The 23,591-nt window shown below is 31.8% G+C and overlaps 1 protein-coding gene across 1 annotated transcript in view; it reads right to left on the minus strand.

Moving 5' to 3' along the window:
- The window catches only part of DPP10 (dipeptidyl peptidase like 10), a 1,082,222-nt gene that overhangs the window by 755,777 nt on the left and 302,854 nt on the right, over positions 1–23,591 (minus strand). Inside the window, exon 3 of the mRNA XM_051985765.1 lies at positions 20,256–20,351. Coding sequence (XP_051841725.1) covers positions 20,256–20,351 — 96 coding nt within the window. The remainder of the gene's footprint in view (positions 1–20,255; positions 20,352–23,591) is intronic.

Here is a 23,591-nt window from a genome sequence, read left to right on the forward strand (position 1 = left end):
TATCAAACATTTGAGGATCTTCTTTACAGCATATAAATGGAGTATATGAACACAAATACAAAACACACTTCACATAAATAAAGAATTATTTAAATAAGTAAAGAAATATTAATTACTCATGGGTAAGTTAAATGACAATATTACACAAATTAATTTATTAATAAAGTATCATGACAAACTGTAAATAGAAAACTAATAGTCTCAGGATGTAGACTACAATATATTTTTTTTTCCCCCTTTCTTTTCTTGCTTGGGTGGGATGACTGATATGGAAACCTATTTATATATCTTCAACTGTATAATGAATTTCATATTTCTTTGCTTCTGAATAAGTAAGGAAGGAGGGTAAGAAAAGGAAAAAGAGAATTGGAAGTCAAAATAATAATATTTTATTATAATATAATATAAATATAAACATATTTTACATTATAAATAATATAAATATAAAATAAAAATAATAGTAATGATAAGTTTTACAAATAAAAATAAATTTAACAGAGAGCTACATATGAAAATACAAAGAAAATTTGTAATTTGTAATTTGATAACTGAGGAAGCAGAGATCAAATTTATAGATATTGCCCTGTGAAACATAATTAATTATCATATGTTTACCTTTTTTTTTTTTCTTTTATAAAATGCATATCATCAGAAGATATGGAGGCTTAAGTTGACTGCTTCAGAGGCTTATTAAAAGGATAATATGATGACAAATGAATGTTTCCAAATATAAAGTCTATATAATTAATGCTAATATACTTTAAATTGGTGCTGCCAGTGACAAAGCAAAGGAAAAAAACTAAAAGGCTATCAAATAAAACTATGAACAACAACTTCCTTTTTAATAATACCTTTCAATTATTCTGGATGATCATTCAATTCTGAGGGGGGAAATCTTTTGACAAAGTCATATAAAAGTTTAAATAAGGGATTATAAAAGTAAGGCAGTGACTGCTATTCCAAGAGAATATGCTTTATCTTCTATTGGTCATTTTCTGCTTATACTCTTTCATTTAATTTTCTCCTATAATCATTATATATGTATATATCAAAAACATAATCATTATAAACTTGTAATCACATATATACACATATGCACAAATAAGGAAATTATATATATATATATATATATATATATATAAAATTTGGACAAATACATTCGAACAACATTCCCATTTTTCAATGTGTATAACATTTTGTCCTCAGACTCTTTGCCTTCATTTCAAAAAATGAGGAGGAGTTTATATCAATAAACAACATCGGTCATCACAATTAATCTAACTTCATTAGCTTTTTAGTGTTACTTTTATTCATATTATTGAATGTCCAGGTTGTATTGTTTTCCAAATTATATTTTGCAACATTTAAGTTCATTGAAGTGTTCACATTGTACCCACTTTTGACAGTAAATATTGTGATTTATCAAATATTAACATTAAAGATTTTCTTTGAACCATTGTTCAAATCATTGCTTTTAGCTATTGTACTATTGCTACTGGCTCATAATTTTTTTGTGACTGTGTCCAAATTTAACTAATGCACTATATCTAAGTGATTCCAGGCTCCATCATTGCTTGAAGCATATAATATGCAGCTCTACACAACAGCTACTTGTTATTCAATCTGCCACTGGCTTCTTTTCATCACATTGAGAAGCATCTTGAATTATAGCCAATCAAAAATTTACTTTTTACCCAGTCCAAGATAACTAACCTGATCACTTTTGGAACTCCTTTCCTGAGGTTAAAAGCTTAATTTGAAAATAATGATAAATGACTCAAGGCCCAGAGTACACAATTAAACCAAGATTCCCATTCTATATACCTAGCACCCTGGCAATATTGCCATCTACTCTAAGATCTCTACTGAAATGCCATTTCTTGGTTTATGTCTTGCTAATGATATGATAATCAAGCCAATACTACCATCCTTGTGAAATGGTCATGTCAAATTGACTGTTCTCTGGTTCAACTTATGATCTCTGTGACTCCTAAGACAATCTTCCCCATCCAACACTTTGAAATATAACTTATCTCTCTTTAATTGAACACAAATTCTTAAGTCCATAGACTATATCACTTTTGTACTTTTTTCTTCAAAACTTAGTAAAGCACCTGACATATAGTATAAGTGCGGGGTTTTATTCATTCACTTATTCATTTATGCAATATCTCCAATTCAATTTCCTCAGACCACAAAACTTTTTTTTTTAATTTTCTAAAAGGGTATTCTTCTTTCAAATGCCCTAAAACATACTATGCTTCATTTCTAAATTTCTTTCATTTCTATAGAGTTCTGCTAGAAACATCTTCATTCTCATCTATTTCTCTAAATCCAATTCATACTTGAAGTACCAGCTAAAACTCTTATTTTTTTTTCATGGTGTGTTTGGACAATGCTTTGGCTCAAATTGATCTCTTTTCTTTGAAATTATGTTGTACTGACAGTGCCAGACTCTTTAACATTTAATAAATTGCCTGGGTTCAGTTATTCATCCTCTTTTGATTATAGTTCCTTAAAAAGGAGGAGGCATAGCTCATATTGCTTTTGTTTGCCCCACTTTATACACAGAATATAGCTAGCACTCAATTAATATCTATTGTTTTTTGGTTAATCTTTTTGATGTTACATTATATATTCCCAAAATTTTATCTCAATATTAAAATTACAGTAAAATAGTTTTCATAGTTTTTTATTTTAAATAATGAATATCTACAATAGGAAGTAAAATTATAAATTTCATGAATCTAAATTTTATATATTTGTTCAAATTCCCTTTAAATTTGTCAGGCTATTAATAACCATTCAACAAATTTGAATCATTTCTCTTGAAAAATCTGACAAAAATTCCACTCAGCCAGCAGCACATTTTTCTTTCTGGGAAATTTGTTCTCCACTTTCCCCTGATTTTCCATAAAAATGTTGACAACAAGACTCATCAAAATTCAACTTTTAGAAAAAATTGTCCCACTAAAATACTTTTATAATCAACATATAATTTGTTTAGATGAATTTTTAAAGGTTATATTACCTGGATATCAACACCAACTGTATTCGTGATTTTAGGTATAATTTAAATATAATTATATTATGATTTCATAATAAATTGATAAATACTTAGAGTAAAAACTTCATCATAAGAACAAAAGAATATGATGGAAATTATCATACTATGTCATATTTTAGAAAATAACTAAATGTATGATGAGAAATGTTATAATGGGGAGATTATGTACAATTTTACATATATAATATGGCTTTTATAGGCATGTATACAAATAGTTTTTTTAAGTACATTGGTCAAAAAATGTTGACAATGATGTGAATACATTATAATAATTACCAGGAAACATGGTTGTGACATAGTTTATAGCACACTGGCTTCCAAGTTAGGAATACTTGTGTTCAGGCCTCAACTGGAAACCAACTGGAAATGGCTCCTCAGCAAATCATATATAATCTAAGTGTTCTAAGAAAATTTCTAAAACTATAAAATTCAGATAAATTCCTGAATTATATTGGTAGAAGGAGTTTCCTCATCTGGGAGTTCCCTATGTTATTGAAATTACAAATACAGAAGATTCTGGGAAGATGGAGGAGTGGGTCAGAAAACTTGTAGCTGTCCAAATTCTTACATAAAAAAAGACAAGAATCTTACTTCAGAAGGAATTTAGAGTAGAGGAAATAAATACAAGTCAAGATAAAGCTGTTATTTTCCTAAAATTATTTAATATGATCCCAGGAAAGATCTGACCTCTTGGTCACATGTATATATATCTCCAGGCCAACTCTGAAGAATCAACAAACAACAATCGCTGGGGACAGCTGGGTTTTAGAGGCAGTTTGAGTCATAGAAACTTTCATCTCAGGATCTAATGATGGAACAGAAGAGACTGAACAATCTTCTAATAAAGAGGAGCACCAAGCACAATTGTGTTGACCAGAAACTCTGGGGCTGGGGTACTACTGCTGGGGAGAATGAGTTTACATACATCTTGTGAGTGCAATAGCAGAGGGCTAGACCCTGATGGTTCTGGACACGTGAAGGTGAACTCAGTCATTGATTTCAGTTTCCTGAAAAGAGGACAGTTCTGACACCCACCAAAGGTACCATAGGGAATAAAATAATATGTGATTGAAAATTATGATTAAACAAAGAATTTTGATATAGTATTACAAGAAACAATCCTAGAACAAAAAGGTAAAGTATAACTAGGAAAAAAAAAAAAAAAACACCAATCACAACCTGAAAGAGATACCAGAAAGAACATCATAGCCAAGTTTCCCAGATGAAGGAAGAAATATTGGAAGTAAAGAGGAAACACAATTTAAACAATCATGGGACTTCAATAAAGATTACAAAAGACTTAGCAGCAACTAATGTGAAGATTTCATAGAGTAAAAAAGCTCAGATTACAACTAGTGATAACTTGCCCAGCAAATTTAATTATAATCCTGAATTGGAAAAAAAAAAGACCTTTAATGAATTGAAAATTTTCAGATAACTACAACAAAAACATTTAGAATTTAAGAAAACAATTTAAGAAAACAATTGACATAAAATATACAGTAGAATTCTAAAGTAAAGATTAATGACTAATTTTAAGGGACTAATTAAAGTCAAATCATTTACTTCTTATATATGAAAATGTTGGTTCTTTTATGAATTATTTTTATTTGGGTAGTTTGAAAGAAAAGTTTGGACTAAGCTGAGAATTATGGTGTGATTCTAAAATGTTATATATATTTGTGCACACACATGTACACATATAATTCCATAGGAGGAGATGAAAAGGAATAATTATGTCAAGCAAATGAGGCCAAAAAAAAAAAGAGAAAAAAAGTTACTAAAGAAGAGGATGGGTAGTGCTGAAATTTTACTCTCCTTAGGAATGAGTTAAAGAGGGAACAATATAAAAACCTAGATAGGTTTCAGTTCTTTCAAATGCAGAAAGAAATAGGAGGCAAGGGGATAAGGTAGGAGAGGTGATAAGAAAGGAATTTTTTGAGGGAGATTAGATTAAGTAATAAGAAGGCAAAGAAGCAGCTAGAAATAGAACAGAGGAATTAAGGATAGAAATAACAAGAAGGTAGAAGCAAAACAGAGGAATAAGAACGAAAAGCAATAAGGTGAGAAGGTTAGTGAGGAAAATAGGTAGGAGGAAAATAAACAATTATAGTTAAGAATGTGAATTGGATTAATTCACCCATAAAATGGAAAGAGATAATATCTTAAGAATTTGAATTCACCAATATTTTGCTTTCAGGAAATGTTATAAAAATGGGAAATTTTATATAAAAAAATTTATATAAATATAAAGTTCAGAAGCAGAGTATATTGTGTAAAAAAAAAAAAAAAGCAGGATAGTAACCATAATATCAAAGTTAAAATAGATTTAATCAAAAGAAAAAACAGGGAAATTTTAACATCTATCAGTCATATTAATCAATATTGATTTAGGTTATTTAAAATAACGACTGGAAATATTGCTGTGGTGCAGGAAATGACTATCTGATGATTTTGGGAAAATATGGAAAGACTGGAACTTTTGAAGGAAAATAGTATTCATATTCAGGGAAACATAAGATAAGTGGAAATAAGCATAGAATGGTCTTACATATATGCATATAAATATGTATGTATGTGATTATAGATATTTATATATTATGTTCATATATTTGTGTACATGTATGTATGGGTCCCATGAATATATGTGTGTGTTTGTGTGTGTGTATATATATATATATATTACTGTATCTACAATTAAACATATATTATACATAATCATATGCATACACTCATGGGCGTACACATGTGCACACACACAAACACACACATGCACACTCAAACATCTCCACATTTTATCATAGCCTTCAGGCATGGACAGAAGAGAAAAGGGAAAAACAAAGTAAAAAGTGCAAAGCAAATAATAAAAAGAAATTTTCAAGGAAGCAAACAAAAGATAGACAGCTCTAGAAATGTGTATTTATTATATAAGTTTTTTTGAAATGGGCATTTATCGCTTTGTGTTTTGAATCTTCTGTTATATTTTGTTAGCACAGCTTAACATGATTTTTTTTTTAAAGCAATCACAGGTCCATTAGCTATCCTGTCATGATAATACTATTCCCAATAGGATTTCCTTCCAAATCTAGATTTACATAAGATCTAAATTTTGATTTTAAGTATTTTTTGCCAAAATACTGCCTGTCCCAAATTCTCTGCTGACCTCCAACCATGCATCTCCATATGCTTCTCACATATCTCTAACTAGATGCCTAGAAGTCATCTTAAATTTAAGATAGGCAAAAGTGAACTCATCTTTCTTTAGAAATCTCTTTTCTACTCTGCCTCACCTAGTAATTTTAAAGAGGAACACTAACTTCTGAAGTCCTTAGGTTCATGAACTAGGAGTCATCCTGGATTCCTTCTTATCTTTCACCCTCCTTCAAGTCAAATCTGTTTCTAATGCCTGTCAATTCACCAAAATCTACACAATTCTGTCCTTTGATGCTGCCTTCACGCTAGTATAGTTGCCCATCACTTCATGCCTCGATATTGCAATAGCTTGCTGATGGATATACCTGCTCTGGACTCTCCTCCTTTTAATTCATCATCCATTTGACCACTAAAATGAAATAATATTATTTACCCCCACTCAATAGACTCCAGTGGCTTCCTTTGCCTCAGAAGCAAATACAGAATTCTCTGTGTGACATTCAAAGCTCTTCATAAACTATCCCCCTCTGACTTTTCCAGGATTTTTGCACTTTACTCCTCATCACTCATTCTTAAATCCACTATAATATGCCTCTTGTTTTTTTTTTTTTTTTTGGTTTGTTTGTTTGTTTTTTTTCCTAAGAACAAGACATCTTATTTGTAATCTCCAGGAATCTTCCCTGATTGTCATCCATATCTGAAGTGCTATCCCTCCTTTACTCTGCTCTTGACCTCTTTTAGGTTGCAGCTAAACATCACATTTTTATTGGGAATTAATGAATTTTTTATTAATTTTAGTTTCCTTCTATTATTTCCTACTTATTCTGCATGTAGTTAACTTTATATATAAAGTTAAACAACATGCAGTATATATATATGTATATATATATATATATATATATATATACATATGCACACATATATGCATACATATATATATATTTGTTTCATGTTATGTGATTAAGGAAACTGGAAGATTTTGGAGGGCAAACTCTTTTTTTGCCTCTTTTTGTATCCTCAGCTCCATTTAGTATAGTGACTGGCACATAGTAGCAGTGCTTAATAAAATTTTATTTTTGATTAGTTAGTAATAACAATTTAAGTCTCACTAGAATCTTTGTCTAGCATCTGAAGACAAGATAACAAATTTCTCTACAGCCCTTAGCATAATTATGGAAGCTATGCTGTGAACCTCTATTGCTAGTGCTATAGGTTATGAAGGCAGATCATTTCTAGTACCATCACAGTTTTTATACACTTTTCATATAAATCTGTCATTTTACTTCTTGGGTAGAAGCTATGATATGGGCCTCAGCTTGCAAGTTGAATATAAGACTTTTCATGAAGAATATTATGGCAGAAAAATATGGTGTCAAAATCTTATAGATTTTTTTATAAATGATTGGATATAGTAAAATAACCCCCTCTCCTCAAACCAAAGCTGCTAAATAGACTGAGAACCATTCTTTGTTCTCTTGGTTTCATATTTTTTTGAAAAAATGGGAATTGACTCATACATTCAAGGAACCTGCTTATGATATTAACATTTCACTGCTGCCTAGCATTATATTGCTTGTACTATTTAAAGCAAATACAGAAATGATTGTGCTGATATGTGGTTATACTGATTAGTCATTTTTCATTTAAAAAAAATACTGTTTCAAGCAGTTGTAAGACCAGTCTTTCATAATCTTAGCTGAAAGAGAAAAAAATGAATACAAAAATACATAAATGTTTGAAAAATCTCAAGACTGAGTTGTTTTAATTATTATATATATCCACAATTCAGACACAAGAAAGATGAGGAAATAAGAAACTACAGCACTGTTCCTTCAACCTAATCTAATATTATCTTTGCCTTCATGTTCTTAGATTCTCACCTGGGCCAATTTGCTCTAAAATATACCACCTCCTTTCCTTTTAAGTAGTTTCCTCAGATACCTTGGGGAATCACAATGCAATCAGCTGTCACTTTCTCCAGCTGTTCAGGAAGCCCAGTGTTGCCAGAAGAATTCCCAGAGAAATGTCCAAGATTCTATTTTTTTTCTTTTTTTGTCTTTAGAATAAACTATTCCCTACTATGTAGTTATAAATTCCTGCCCAAGCTTAACATAGTCTGCAAGACATAGTTGCAATATTATAAAACTGTAACATGATTCAAGGATATACCAAAAAAAAAAAAAAAAATAGAATTGCAGATTGTCAAAAGATTTATATTATTCAATACAGCAATGACTGCTATAACAACACCAGCAGATTAAAGATATTCTTAATTTGAAGGTTAAATAGTTGTAATTAAAATTTAAATATAAAAAACAAATTATTTTGAGGAAAAATTTACTAATTAAATATTATATTTTTATTTAAAATGTATAAATACACTAACTAGATTGATAAATCTATAGACAGTTTCTGTTTCTTTATAGGTAAAAGGTAAATAAGTTTTTGACAGAGTAAAGAACTCATATAATTCAGAGAATCAGAGTTAAATTTTGACTGTTGTCACTTACCATTGATGTGACCTTGTTCAAACCTTGTGTAACCTATTAAAGTTTCAGTTTTCTTACACATTAAATGAATGGGTAGGATTGAATGACATCAATTTAAATAACTGAATATTTTAATTTAATATTTTAACATTTTCAGCTATAGTAAAGTTCATTTTTTGGATTTTGGATGCTATTTTGGATACATCCAATTATTATTATTCATGAAACAAATATTTATGGAATTCATTATGTATGATGTATTAGGCTATGATATTATATTCTAAAACAATCTACATTTTAAAGAAAATCATGTAAAAGTACCCCTCTTCTTCATTTTTCTTAATCTTATAGAAATCTGTATGAGGATAGAAATATCTACATATAGATATTTATATAGAAAACATATATGTACATAAATTATATATCTTTCTCTAACACACACACACACACACACACACACACACACACACATATATATATGTAATTATGTGTGGATATGTAGATACCTACTCACATATATGTACTCTGTTTTTGATACTTCATAGTGATCTTAGTAGTAATAATATTTCTTCTATTAATTCAAAATTCACTTCTTTTATGTAATGTCTCATGATTTTTTTGTTGTTGTTGTTGAAAATGTCAATTGCTGTTCACTCTCTGATAATGAACTTCTCTAGATACAGTCAGAATTCTACTCAGATAATAGAAATATAATTTGTCAATGGATTCATGCCAATTTCCATTCCAACATTGTAGGAACAACTAAAGTTTGACCCCCAACTGGAATAACCTTCAAGAACCCAGAATCACTCCTGCAATGAATGATTTGGTGGTACTTAGCTAGAAAACATATAATTTTAAATAGTAAACTAGGGAACAAGTTTTGACAGAAATATTCTGGATTAAGAGGAAAGTAGAACTGGCAAGTGTAAATATAGCAACCAATGCAAAGATAAATGTATAAAAGTTTTTTTTAAAGCAAAAAAGTGATAATTAATTTTGGATCAACAGTGAAAGATGAAGAACATAGCTTTCCTAGGAATTATTTTAAAATTATTTCATTCCTGGGGATTATTTTATTCTTTTTATCATTAATATTTTTAACTGATCCTTCTAGCTCTATGAGAGTAAATATAAATTACAAAAGAATCAATATACTAATATTTAAATGTGTTTCATTGATTAATATAAAAGGTAACTTTGTGGTGAATAATCAAAAGATTGTTTTTAATGTCACTAAGCCCAAAAGTTTCCAATTCAAAAAAATATATATATCATTATGCTGCTTCTCCCAAATTCCCCATTAATTATATTTTTATTAGCTACTGCTATCTCAAGAAAATTATTCAATTGCCACCTCATCAACCAAACTCTCATACCATTGAGGAACAATACAACATTCTGAACATACTTATTAAAAGTTGGCAGGTATTTTGTATTACTTAAATTGTGATATCAAATATTTAGGGCTACAAAATAAAAACATCAATAGTATCCAAGAGGATAGAATCCCCAAAGCAGAATTCAGTCCAAGGAGCACTGGTGGGTGGAGAAGATATTTACATTTCTCTTTTGTCTTTGATAGACAAGAGTGAATATATTTGATTCATCAAAAGCCAGAATGAATAAAACAGTAGTTTCAAGCTGTTTGCCAAGGTTCTCTACCCCCGATTGGAATAAAAGAATGAAAAACCTTCTGAGTATAGATGCTATATTTTTTCCTCAAAGAGAAATTGCTTTGAAATAAATAAATGACTTAGAAAGTTGTAAGAATCCATTCAAAATGGGTACGTATGCAATGTTTGTGTGGCATACTAACAACTGGTAACCTCTTTCTAGTTGTCTTTAGTGAGAGTTTTTAACAAAAATTCAAAAAAGCAAACATCTATTTTTAACTTAAAATGTAGAGAAAAATACTGAATACATCTATGCCATTCCCAATAACTCCCTTGGCACATGTTCTATGAAGACATAACACCTAAGACTGGATAAGTGAAAGGCTTTCCACTGTTACCTGCATTTAATGCAAACTATCTGATTATTTTTTCTAGGCATGCCACTAATTTTTGCCTCCAAAGATCCTGATTCTTTAATCCATTCCTTCCCCCATTTCATCTCAGAGAAAAACATTATTAACAGTCAAGACAAAGTAGAAAAAATATTAAATGAATTTAGAGAGTGTATATACAATGTTGTATATTGTAGATGTAAGAAAAACATTAAGATAATGTTAAACCAGTTTAGTTTTTTAGATCCACAAGGACCTGCTCTTATTCATTCAGTTATCATCTTGGCCTGATCATATCACTGACCAATTGTTATAGGGCATGGAGAATACAAGAGAATGCCTGATCATTCTTGGACAACTAACTAGGTCTTTTAAAAAAATATGTACCAATATTCCTATAGGATCACATAGAAACTGAATTTAATGAGAACATTTTCTCTGTAAATTCAATGGATTTTGTGAAAAGGGACACTCATGCTTTGCCTATCATTAATATTCTTTTGAAAGCATAAATTTTATTTAAAATTGCATGAATGAATATGTTGGAATCCTTACAAAGTGTTAAGTCCTTAAAATTGATAGAGACAATAATTATCTAATTTAGCATGGTTCAGTTTGATTGATCTGATCCTACAAGGAGATGTTATGGGCCAGACCTTGAAACAAGATACTAAGTGGAAGTGAGGAGACAGTGTTCAAATCTAAGTTAGAATTGATTCAATCCCACAACAAATAATGGTTTCCCAGTGATATAATGATCGGTGTGTCAGTGATAAGCAAAAAGCTCTCAGGACCAGGGACAGAAACCCACTCTAGGAAGAGGAGACAGATTCATTCCATATTCCATCTTTGTGCTGGCTGGAGACATTCGGAAGGAGCTAGGGGGCTGAAGCTCAAGACTTTGAAGGACACAATAAAGGACTGGATTTTAATTCCTGGCTGCATCTGAAATGATTATTACTTAGAACTGAAACTAAGGCTGCCTCCAGAAAACCTCCCCAAGAAACCTGCTCCCAGAGAGAATGATTATATTATAAAAAAGAAGAGAACACCACATGAATAAAGGAATCTTATTGAATTATACAAAGATATAGAATTGTTTGCTATTTCTCCTAATGTATTCATAATAAATTACAAATTGTCGAGGACTTCCGGTTAAGATGGCGGAGAGGAGGCTCACAGTTGCATAAGCTCCGCGCTTTCTCTCACTATCCACTTCATTACAAGCCTCTGAATCAATGCTTGACTGAAAAAAACCCACAAAAAGTTACCAAGAGAAGCCATCCTTGAGATCCGCCAAGAAAGGTCTGTCTTTACTGGAGGGCTGGGGCGGTTTTAGATCGGGCGCAGGCTGAGGGCAGCGGCAGTGAGAGCACGGAGCAGAGCTGAGAGGGGGTGGGGAGTGATCGTAGCCGTCTCTGTGGGGAGAGCTTCGCTACAGGTTTGGAACCTGCAGCAAGTCAACAGCCCAGCAGAGAAGCTAAAAACACCGGGGCTGAAGAATACAACCGCAAACAGCTGGAGTCTCTCAGGACCTGGCCCCCCCCCCTTCCCCCCCTCAGTGACTCAGCACGCTTTGGGATCTCAGAGCGCAGGCGCAGCACAGTCCTGCTAGTGCCTCACTGCTGCCACCTGCAGTCTGTAGAGGAAGCTCGATAACACACCCAGCCCCCCCCCCCCAAAGAAAGACTCCAGTTTTTTCTGTTTTTCTTTGGTAGTTTATCTCTGATTAATAGACAGAATGAGCAAGAAGCTGAAGAGGACTTTAACCCTTGACAGCTTCTATACAGATAGAGAGCAGACTCTAAATCCTGAGGAGACTAAAAACAGGCAGTCCCCAGGTGATTCCCCAAAGGAGGAAACCATCTGTTCCTCAGCACAGATGAACCTCATAGAAGTGATTAAAAAGGCTCTCACAAGGGAGCTAGAAGAAAAATGGGGAAAGCAGAGTGAGGCTTGGCAAAAGGAGAGGGAGGCTTGGCAAAAGGAGAGGGAGGCTTGGCAAAAGAGCCTGGAGAAAGTTAAAGAGAGAGTGGATAAAGAAGTAAAATCCTTGAAAAATAGGATTAGTGAACTGGAAACAGAAAACAGCTCTCTAAAAAACAAAATGGGCGAAATGGAAAAAAATTCCACAGAACAAAAGAACTCAATTGGACAATTAGAGAAAGATTTTAAAAAAGTGAGTGAAGAGAATACTTCACTGAAAATCAGAATTGAACAAGTGGAATTGAATGACTCGAGGAGACAAGAAGAATCAGTCAAGCAAATCCAAAAAAATCAAACAATGGAGAAAAATGTGAAATACCTTCTGGGGAAGACAACAGACCTGGAAAACAGATCCAGGAGAGACAATCTGAGAATCATTGGACTCCCAGAAAAACATGATGAAAAAAAGAGCCTGGACACCGTCTTCCAGGAAATTATCAAAGAGAACTGCCCAGAAGTCATAGGAACAGAGGAAAAAATAAACATTGAAAGGATTCATCGATCACCCACTGAAAGGGATCCTAAAATCAAAACACCAAGGAATATAGTGGCCAAATGCCAGAACCCTCAGGTGAAAGAAAAAATATTGCAAGCGGCTAGAAAAACCCAATTCAAGTATCAAGAGCCACAATAAGGATCACCCAGGATCTGGCAGCATCCACATTAAAAGATCGAAGGGCCTGGAATATAATATTCCGAAAGGCTAAGGAACTTGGTATGCAACCAAAAATAACTTACCCAGCAAGAATGAGCATCTTTTTCCAGGGAAGAAGATGGACATTCAACGAAGTAAGCGAATTTCATCTATTTCTGATGAAAAAACCAGAACTTAACAAAAAGTTTGATCTACAAATATAGAACTCAAGAGAAATCTAAAAAGGTAAAGATTAATCTTGGGAACTATATTTTGACTATATAGATGTATAAAGAATACATGTATACCTTGTTCTAGAAATTGATGTGGAAAGGACATTGTACCAGAAAAAGGGTAAAGTGGGGGTAGTACATCTCATGAAGAGGCATAGGAAACCTATTATATCTGAGAGAAAGAATGGAGGGGGATGAATATAGTGGGTATCTTACTGCCTTCAGAATTGGCTTTAAGTGAAAAATCTTAAGACATATTCAATCTATGGTGAAACTTCTCCCATCTCATTGAAAAGTGAGAAGGGAAAAGTGGAAAGGGAAGGAATAAGCTAAGCGGAAGGGAATACGGGAACTGGGAGGGAAAGGGGTAAGATAGGGGAGGAACTCTAAGGCGGGGGGAGGGACACTAAAAAGGGAGGGCTGTGAGAAGCAAGGGGTGCTCACAAGCTTAATACTTGGAAGGGGGGAAAGGGGAAAGAAGGGAGGAAAGCATAAACCGGGGTTAACAAGATGGCAAGTAATACAGAATTGGTCATTCTAACCATAAACGTGAACGGGGTAAACTCCCCCATAAAGAGGAAGCGGTTAGCAGAATGGATTAAAAGCCAGAATCCTACAATATGTTGTTTACAGGAAACACACCTGAAGCGGGGAGATACATGCAGGTTAAAGGTAAAAGGTTGGAGCAAAATCTACTATGCTTCAGGTGAAGTCAAAAAAGCAGGGGTAGCCATCCTGATCTCAGATCAAGCTAAAGCAAAAATTGACCTAATTAAAAGAGATAAGGAAGGACACTATATCTTGCTAAAGGGTAGCATGGATAATGAAGCACTATCTATATTAAACATATATGCACCAAGTGGGGTAGCATCTAAATTCTTAAAAGAGAAACTAAGAGAGCTGCAAGAAGAAATAGACAGTAAAACTATAATAGTGGGAGATCTTAACCTTGCACTCTCAGAATTAGATAAATCAAACCAGAAAATAAATAAGAAAGAAGTCAAAGAGGTAAACAGAATACTAGAAAAGCTAGATATGATAGATCTCTGGAGAAAATGTAATGGAGACAGAAAGGAATACACTTTCTTTTCAGCAGTTCATGGAACCTATACAAAAATTGACCATATATTAGGACATAAAAACCTCAAACTCAAATGTAGTAAGGCAGAAATAGTAAATGCATCCTTTTCAGACCACGATGCAATGAAAATTACATTCAACAAAAAAGCAGGGGGAAGTAGACCAAAAAATAATTGGAAACTAAATAATCTCATACTAAAGAATGATTGGGTAAAACAGCAAATCATAGACATAATTAATAACTTCACCCAAGAAAACGATAATAATGAGACATCATACCAAAATGTATGGGATGCAGCCAAAGCGGTAATAAGGGGAAATTTCATATCTCTAGAGGCCTATTTGTATAAAATAGAGAAAGAGAAGGTCAATGAATTGGGTTTGCAATTAAAAATGCTAGAAAAGGAACAAATTAAAAACCCCCAGTCAAACACTAAACTTGAAATTCTAAAAGTAAAAGGTGAGATCAATAAAATTGAAAGTAAAAAAACTATTGAATTGATTAATAAAACTAAGAGTTGGTTCTATGAAAAAACCAACAAAATAGACAAACCCTTAGTAAATCTGATTAAAAAAAGGAAAGAGGAAAATCAAATTGTTAGTCTTAAAAATGAAAAGGGAGAACTCACCACTAACGAAGAGGAAATTAGAGCAATAATTAGGAGTTACTTTGCCCAACTTTATGCCAATAAATTCGACAACTTAAATGAAATAGAAAAATACCTCCAAAAATACAGCTTGCCCAAACTAACAGAGGAAGAAGTAAATATCCTAAACAGTCCCATCTCAGAAAAAGAAATAGAACAAACTATCAATCAACTCCCTAAGAAAAAATCCCCAGGACCAGATGGATTTACATGTGAATTCTACCAAACATTTAAAGAACAATTAACTCCAATGTTATATAAACTATTTGAAAAAATAGGGATTGAAGGAGTCCTACCAAACTCCTTTTATGACACAGATATGGTACTGATACCTAAACCAGGTAGGCTGAAAACAGAGAAAGAAAATTATAGACCAATCTCCCTAATGAATATTGATGCTAAAATCTTAAATAAAATATTAGCAAAAAGATTACAGAAAATTGTCACCAGGATAATACACTATGACCAAGTAGGATTTATACCAGGAATGCAGGGCTGGTTCAATATTAGGAAAACTATTAACATAATTGACTATATCAATAACCAAACAAACAAAAACCACATGATCATCTCAATAGATGCAGAAAAAGCATTTGATAAAATCCAACATCCATTCCTAATAAAAACACTTGAGAGCATAGGAATAAATGGACTTTTCCTTAAAATAGTCAGGAGCATATATTTAAAACCATCAGTAAGCATCATATGCAATGGGGAAAAACTGGAACCTTTCCCAGTAAGATCTGGAGTGAAGCAAGGTTGCCCACTATCACCATTATTATTTAATATCGTATTAGAAACACTAGCCTCGGCAATAAGAGTCGAGAAAGATATAAAAGGAATTAGAGTAGGCAATGAGGAAACCAAACTATCACTCTTTGCAGATGATATGATGGTATACCTAGAGAACCCCAGAGATTCTACTAAAAAAGCTATTGGAAATAATTCATAATTTTAGCAAAGTAGCTGGCTACAAAATAAATCCCCATAAATCCTCAGCATTTTTATACATCACCAACAAAACCCAACAGCAAGAGATACAAAGAGAAATTCCATTCAGAATAACTGTTGATACCATAAAATATTTGGGAATCTATCTACCAAAGGAAAGTCAGGAATTATATGAGCAAAATTATAAAAAAGTCTCCACACAAATAAAGTCAGACTTAAATAATTGGAAAAATATTAAGTGCTCTTGGATCGGCCGAGCGAACATAATAAAGATGACAATACTCCCTAAACTAATCTATTTATTTAGTGCTATACCAATCAGACTTCCAAGAAAATATTTTATTGATCTAGAAAAAATAACAACAAAATTCATATGGAACAATAAAAAGTCGAGAATCTCAAGGGAATTAATGAAAAAAAAATCAAATGAAGGTGGCCTAGCTGTACCTGATCTAAAATTATATTATAAAGCAGCAGTCACCAAAACCATTTGGTATTGGCTAAGAAATAGATTAGTGGATCAGTGGAAAAGGCTAGGCTCACAAGACAGAATAGTCAACTATAGCAATCTAGTGTTTGACAAACCCAAAGCCCCTAACTTCTGGGAAAAGAATTCATTATTTGATAAAAACTGCTGGGATAATTGGAAATTAGTATGGCAGAAATTAGGCATGGACCCACACTTAACACCATATACCAAGATAAGATCAAAATGGGTCTATGACCTAGGCATAAAGAACGAGACTATAAATAAATTAGAGGAACATAGAATAGTTTATCTCTCAGACTTGTGGAGGAGAAAGAAATTTGTGACCAAAGATGAACTAGAGACCATTACTGATCACAGAATAGAAAATTTCGATTACATCAAATTAAAAAGCCTTTGTACAAATAAAACTAATGCAAACAAGATTAGAAGGGAAGCAACAAACTGGGAAAACATTTTCACAGTTAAAGGTTCTGATAAAGGCCTCATTTCCAAAATATATAGAGAACTGACTCAAATTTATAAGAAATCAAGCCATTCTCCAATTGATAAATGGTCAAAGGATATGAACAGACAATTTTCAGAGGATGAGATTGAAACTATTACCACTCATATGAAAGAGTGTTCCAAATCATTATTGATAAGAGAAATGCAAATTAAGACAACTCTGAGATACCACTACACACCTGTCAGATTGGCTAAGATGACAGGAAAAAATAATGATGAATGTTGGAGGGGATGCGGGAAAACTGGGACACTAATGCATTGTTGGTGGAGTTGTGAACGAATCCAACCATTCTGGAGAGCAATCTGGAATTATGCCCAAAAAATTATCAAAATGTGCATATCCTTTGATCCAGCAGTGTTTCTATTGGGCTTATATCCCAAAGAAATACTAAAGAAGGGAAAGGGACCTGTATGTGCCAAAATGTTTGTAGCAGCCCTGTTTGTAGTGGCTAGAAACTGGAAAATGAATGGATGCCCATCAATTGGAGAATGGCTGGGTAAATTGTGGTATATGAATGTTATGGAATATTATTGTTCTGTAAGAAATGACCAGCAGGATGAATACAGAGAGGCTTGGAGAGACCTACATGAACTGATGCTAAGTGAAATGAGCAGAACCAGGAGATCATTATACACTTCGACAACGATATTGTATGAGGACATATTTTGATGGAAGTGGATTTCTTTGACAAAGAGACCTGAGTTTCAATTGATAAATGACGGACAAAAGCAGCTACACCCAAAGAAAGAACACTGGGAAACGAATGTGAACTATCTGCATTTTTGTTTTTCTTCCCGGATTATTTATACCTTCTGAATCCAATTCTCCCTACGCAACAAGAGAACTGTTCGGTTCTGCAAACATATATTGTATCTAGGATATACTGCAACATATCCAACATATAAAGGACTGCTTGCCATCTAGGGGAGGGGGTGGAGGAAGGGAGGGGAAAAAAATCGGAACAGAAATGAGTGTCAATATAATGTAATTATTAAATAAAAAAACTTTAAAAAAAAAAAAAAAACAAATTGTCATAAGGAGAATAATGGAGATCATGTTTTGCGTATACATATAAATGACAGTACTCAATCTTTAGACATATTTTCCTCTTTTAATCATCTATTGCACCTAAATTGTCATAGATGTTTTCAATTATTATTACTGTATCGATTTGGGTAGGAAGTGAGCCTATTTATCTGCTGCCACTCGAGTGTATTTTTCTTTTTCTTTTGATAAGATTCATTTAAATATGTAATGGCCATTTATTTTTAAAAAATGCTTTTTTCAAAGTAACTTGAAAGTAACAAAGAAACCTTGAAAGGATCCCTTTTCTGGTAAAAAATGATATAACTTATAGTTATTTTGCCTGTAGTTTCAAACAACTATAGCTACAAATAAGAATTTTTTTAAAATTTTATTTTAACACATAACTTTTTGAATCATGTTGGGAGAAAAAAATCAGAGCAAAAGGGAAAAACTATGGGGGAGATAAAAAAAAAAAACAGAAAAAAAGAAGTGAACATAGCACGTATTGATTTACATGCAGTCTCTGGTTCTTTGTTTGGATAAAGATGGCATTTTCTGTTCAAAGTCTATTGGGATTGCTTTGGGTTACTGCACCACTGAAAAGAACCAGGCCTTTCATAGTTGATCATCACACAATCTTGCTGTTACTATGTACAATATTTTCCTGGTTCTGTTGTTTTGTTCAGCATCAATTCATGTAAAACTTTCCAGGTCTTTTTAAAATCAGCTTGTTCATCATTTTTTATAGATTAATAATATTTCATTACCTTCACATACCACAACTTCTTCAACTATTTCCCAATTGTTGGGTATTTATTCATTTTCCAATTCTTTGCTACAACAAAAAGAGATGCTATACATATTTTGCGCAGCAAGTGGGTACTTTTCCCTCATTTATGATTTCCTTGGAATTCAGACACAGTAATGGCACTGATAGGTCAAAGGATATGCCCAGTAATATAGTACTTTGGTATCGTTGCAAATTACTCCCCAGAATGGCTAGATCAGTTCATAATTCCACCAACAATGCATTAGTATCCCAGTTTTCTCATATCTATTCCAACATTTATCATTATTTTTTCCTATCATCTTAAGCCAATCTGAGAATTATGAGATGATATCTCAAAGTTTTTTTTTTAATTTGCATTTATTCATTCGATAGTGATATAGATTATTTTTTTTCATATAAGTATAGATGGCTTTAATATTGTCATATGAAAATTGTCTGTTCATATACTTTGACCATTTATCAAGTGTAGAAAGACTTGCATTCTTATAAACTTGACATAGTTCTTTATATATTTTAGAAATGAGATCTTTATCAGAAATACGAACAGTAAAGATTTTTTTCCCCAGCTTTGTACTTCCCTTTTAATCTTGTTTCTCTTGATTTTATGCAAAAACTTTTTATTTAATGTAATCAAAATTGTCCATTTTACCTTTCACAATATTCTCTAATTCTTCTTTGGTCATAAATTCCTCCCTTCTCAAAAGATGTGATAGATAAATTATCCTCAAATAAGGATGGTTTGTTCCACTTATTATCAAACAATTTATATAAATATAAACCAAAAACAAATTACAAAAAAATGCATATACCTATAACATAAAAAATTATGCAATATATACAATTATAGATAGATATATCTATACCTAGTATCATAACATATCCAAACTAATCAACTCTAATTTTACAAATGCAACATATCCAAATTAATTCACACCTAATTTCCTTGGAACCTCTACAGATAAAACCATCTTTAATGTACTTTGTGTCATATCAATTTTTTTTTTCCCTAGCAGTATAAATAGCAAATTAATTGCAGGATAATGATCTACTTTCACAAAGGACACTAAACTTATGATGCAATGTTGTATATGATTTGCAAATCATGTAATCAAAACATTAGTCACATATATTTCCTAAAAACTCTGTTTATTACTGCAATACAAAATATCCAGATGAGAAAAAATGCATAAACCTACCATTGATCCATCTGGCCTCAGGATTATGAACCATAAACTCTTTTCTGAAGAGATCTTCTAAGGACAATCTGGTTTCTGATGAATTTGTAAGTTCATCTAAAGTAAAAAGGAAGAAACCATAGTTAGAAATGCAGGTTCGTACCAATAGTCAAACTCAGTTTTTTTGTTCTTTTTTGTTGTTGTTGTTTTTGTTTTTTTAACTTTTTAAGTGACAAAATTTCAGATTAAAGCACTTGTTTTAATAAGTGGAAGAGACTTGTCTTCATTTCAAATAAAATTTAGAATTTCATAATAATCTGCATTTAATAGCAATTTTTAAATTTTTATGAATATGAAATTAAAGTATTCATCACATTTTTAGTTCAACCCATTCTATTGAAATGAATTGTGAGTGCATGTTAGAAATCAAAATGCTATTCTAGACTAATGAATACATTATAATTCTACTAGTTTGATCCCAGTGAAATATGATGGAAGTATGGAGATTTTAATGGTGTTTTAATGAAGTTCAGAAATTTATAAGTAAATTCAAAAAATTTAGGAAGTAATAGACATAGGTTTCAAAAAGAAAACATATGGCACAAAACATTATAACATTTAAGAACTATTTGATATAGATTTGGTTTTTAAATGTCTTTATTTTCCTTGGGTATTAAAATGATCATATTTTCCTCCCCATATACAAGACTCAGTGAAAATTAATTCAGACAATCTGAAAGCAAAATCTAAAGATTTAAAAAAAAAAAAAAGAGAAATGGATTCAGTCACCTAGAATTCAACATATGATTTTAATCCTTCCACATATTACCATGTACCTTTAGATGACTTAGATAACAGTTTTACATCTGCAAAATGAGAGTGTTGCCAGGATAATTGATTATTGTCTATAATCTCTAAATGTATGGTACAATGATATTTTAAATAATTGCATTGAAAATGCATGCATAGTTTTTAAAAAAAATATTTTAAATTGGTCTTTAGTAACATAAACCATAGTGGATCTGGCTGACTTTGCATCATGAAGATGTACCTCTAACATATAATGGTTTTAACATGGGTAAAGAAGTTACCCTTTCAGTACTGTAGCTGCATTGCTGAGAAAATTCATCAGCAGGAACTTTCTATGCCAATGAACTTATATATCCAGACCCTTAGCCCAGAATAATATGAGTGTTCTCTTATTTCCATTATAAGAATCTAATCTACCCTATTTTATTATTGCTTTCATAAACATTACCTTCCAGTTTTATTTATAAATTTGTTTTTTTTTTTTTACTTTCAATTTTATTAATCTCTGCATTATTTAGGATTTCAGATTTGATATTTAATTGAAGATTTTCAATTTCTTTTTTTTTCCTAGTTTTTTTTTTTTTTTAACTTTCATACTCAATTTTTTGCTTTACTTTTTTCTCTATTTTATATATGTAATCATCTTGAGATAGAAATTTCACCCTAAGTACTGCTTTGGCTTAATCACACAAATTTTGGAATACTGTCTTAATACTATAATTCTCTGCAAGAAGATTATTTCTTTCCTATATTTTATTAATTTACCTACTTACTCTGTATTATTCAAATTTTTAGTTTCCAATTAATTTTAATCTATATTTTTATTAAATTAAATTTTATTGCAGTGTAATCTGAAAACATTGAATTTAATATTCCTGCTTTTCCATATTTGTCTGTGAAGATTTTATACCCTAACGTATGGTCAAAGTGTCACTGCCATTGAGAAAAAGGATAATTCTTTTCTATTCCCATTCAATTTTCTGCAAAAGTCTAGCATATGTAAATTTTCTAAAATTAAATTCATCTCTTTAAATTCTTTCTTGTTAATTTTTTGGTTAGTTTTATTAATTCTGAGAGGAGAAAGTTGAGGACCCCCATGACCATAGTTTTATTGTCTGTTTCTTTCTGTGGCACATTGAATTTTTTCCTTCAGAATTTGAATGGCATACCATTTGCTGCATATATGCTTAGTATTGGTAGACTTTATTTTTTATGGCACCATTTTTCACAATGGTCTATATGTCCATTTCTTTTAAAAAAAATATCTGGTTTTGCTTTTTCTTTGTTTGAGGTTGTGATAGCTGTTCCTGCTTTATTTTTAATCTTAATTAAAGCATATAAATTCTGCTTTAGCCCTTTATTTTTCTATGCTGTTATCCGCTTCTGTTTTATCTGTGAATTCATCTCATTCACATCCATAGTTATGATTACAACATATTTGTCTCTATTTCTTTTCCTACTCTTACTTTTTACCATTTTTAAAGTTTATTTTATTTCTGATCACTGTTTCCCTTAACCTGTACCCCTTCAATAGAACTTTTAATGTAATTTTAAAGACTCTGTCTCTGCTTCATAAACCAGTGGATGAGCAGATTAGCTATGAGAACTTCAATTCAACTACAGAAGGCAAATAGTGAGCCCCTGAACCCCAAGAATAACAAAAGAGACTTGACCATGTATATCAACCCCAAGGTAGGAAGCCCACAGCAATAGCCCTAGGACAGCATGAATCCTCTATAGTTTTTGAAAGAATCTTGGGACAATCTTCCTTTTGCTCAAAGAGCAGACCTCAACCTTTTAAAATGAACAAAAACGAAATACAAAAGAGCTCTGATCATAGATAATTATTATGAAGATAGAGAAGAATAGACCTGAAAACCTAAGGACAGTAAAGTCAAAATATCTACAGATGGAGTCTCAAAATATGATATGAATTGGTCTGCCAATCAAAATGCTCTCTTGGAAGAATTCAAAAAGGATTTTAAAAGAGAGAAGAAAAATTGGGAAAGGAAATGAGCGCTTTGGAAAAGGAAACACAGAAATTGACTGAAAAAAAAAAACCTACTCCTTAAAAAATAGATTTGGCAAGATGGAAAAAGAAAGCAACTCTTTGGAAAAAAAAACAGAATTGATGAAATAGAAAAAGAGAAAAACTCTCTAAAAATAGAATTGGAAAAATGGAAAGAAAATCCAATGAACAAGACAACTCATTTAAAAGTTCAATTGGCCAAAAGCAAAAGGAGGTTAAAAAAAAAAAAATGCTGAGTAAAGAAAACGATTCACTAAAAATTAGAATTGAACAAGTGGAAGTAAATAACTCAATGAGATATCAAGAATTAGTCAAGCAAAACAAAAAAGAAAAGAAAAGAAAAGAATACTTAAAATGTCTCATTTCTCAGAAGAGAAGGAAAAAATCTGTTTTTACAGGTTAAAATGTTTGCATACCTACATGGGAACACACACACACACACACACACACACACACACACACACACATATGTATTTGAGAATTGTATCTTTGTTAGAAGTTTACTTAGAGAGGATCAG

This window comes from Antechinus flavipes, chromosome 3 (genome assembly GCF_016432865.1).
Source record: "Antechinus flavipes isolate AdamAnt ecotype Samford, QLD, Australia chromosome 3, AdamAnt_v2, whole genome shotgun sequence".
Classification (NCBI taxonomy): Eukaryota; Metazoa; Chordata; class Mammalia; order Dasyuromorphia; family Dasyuridae; genus Antechinus; species Antechinus flavipes.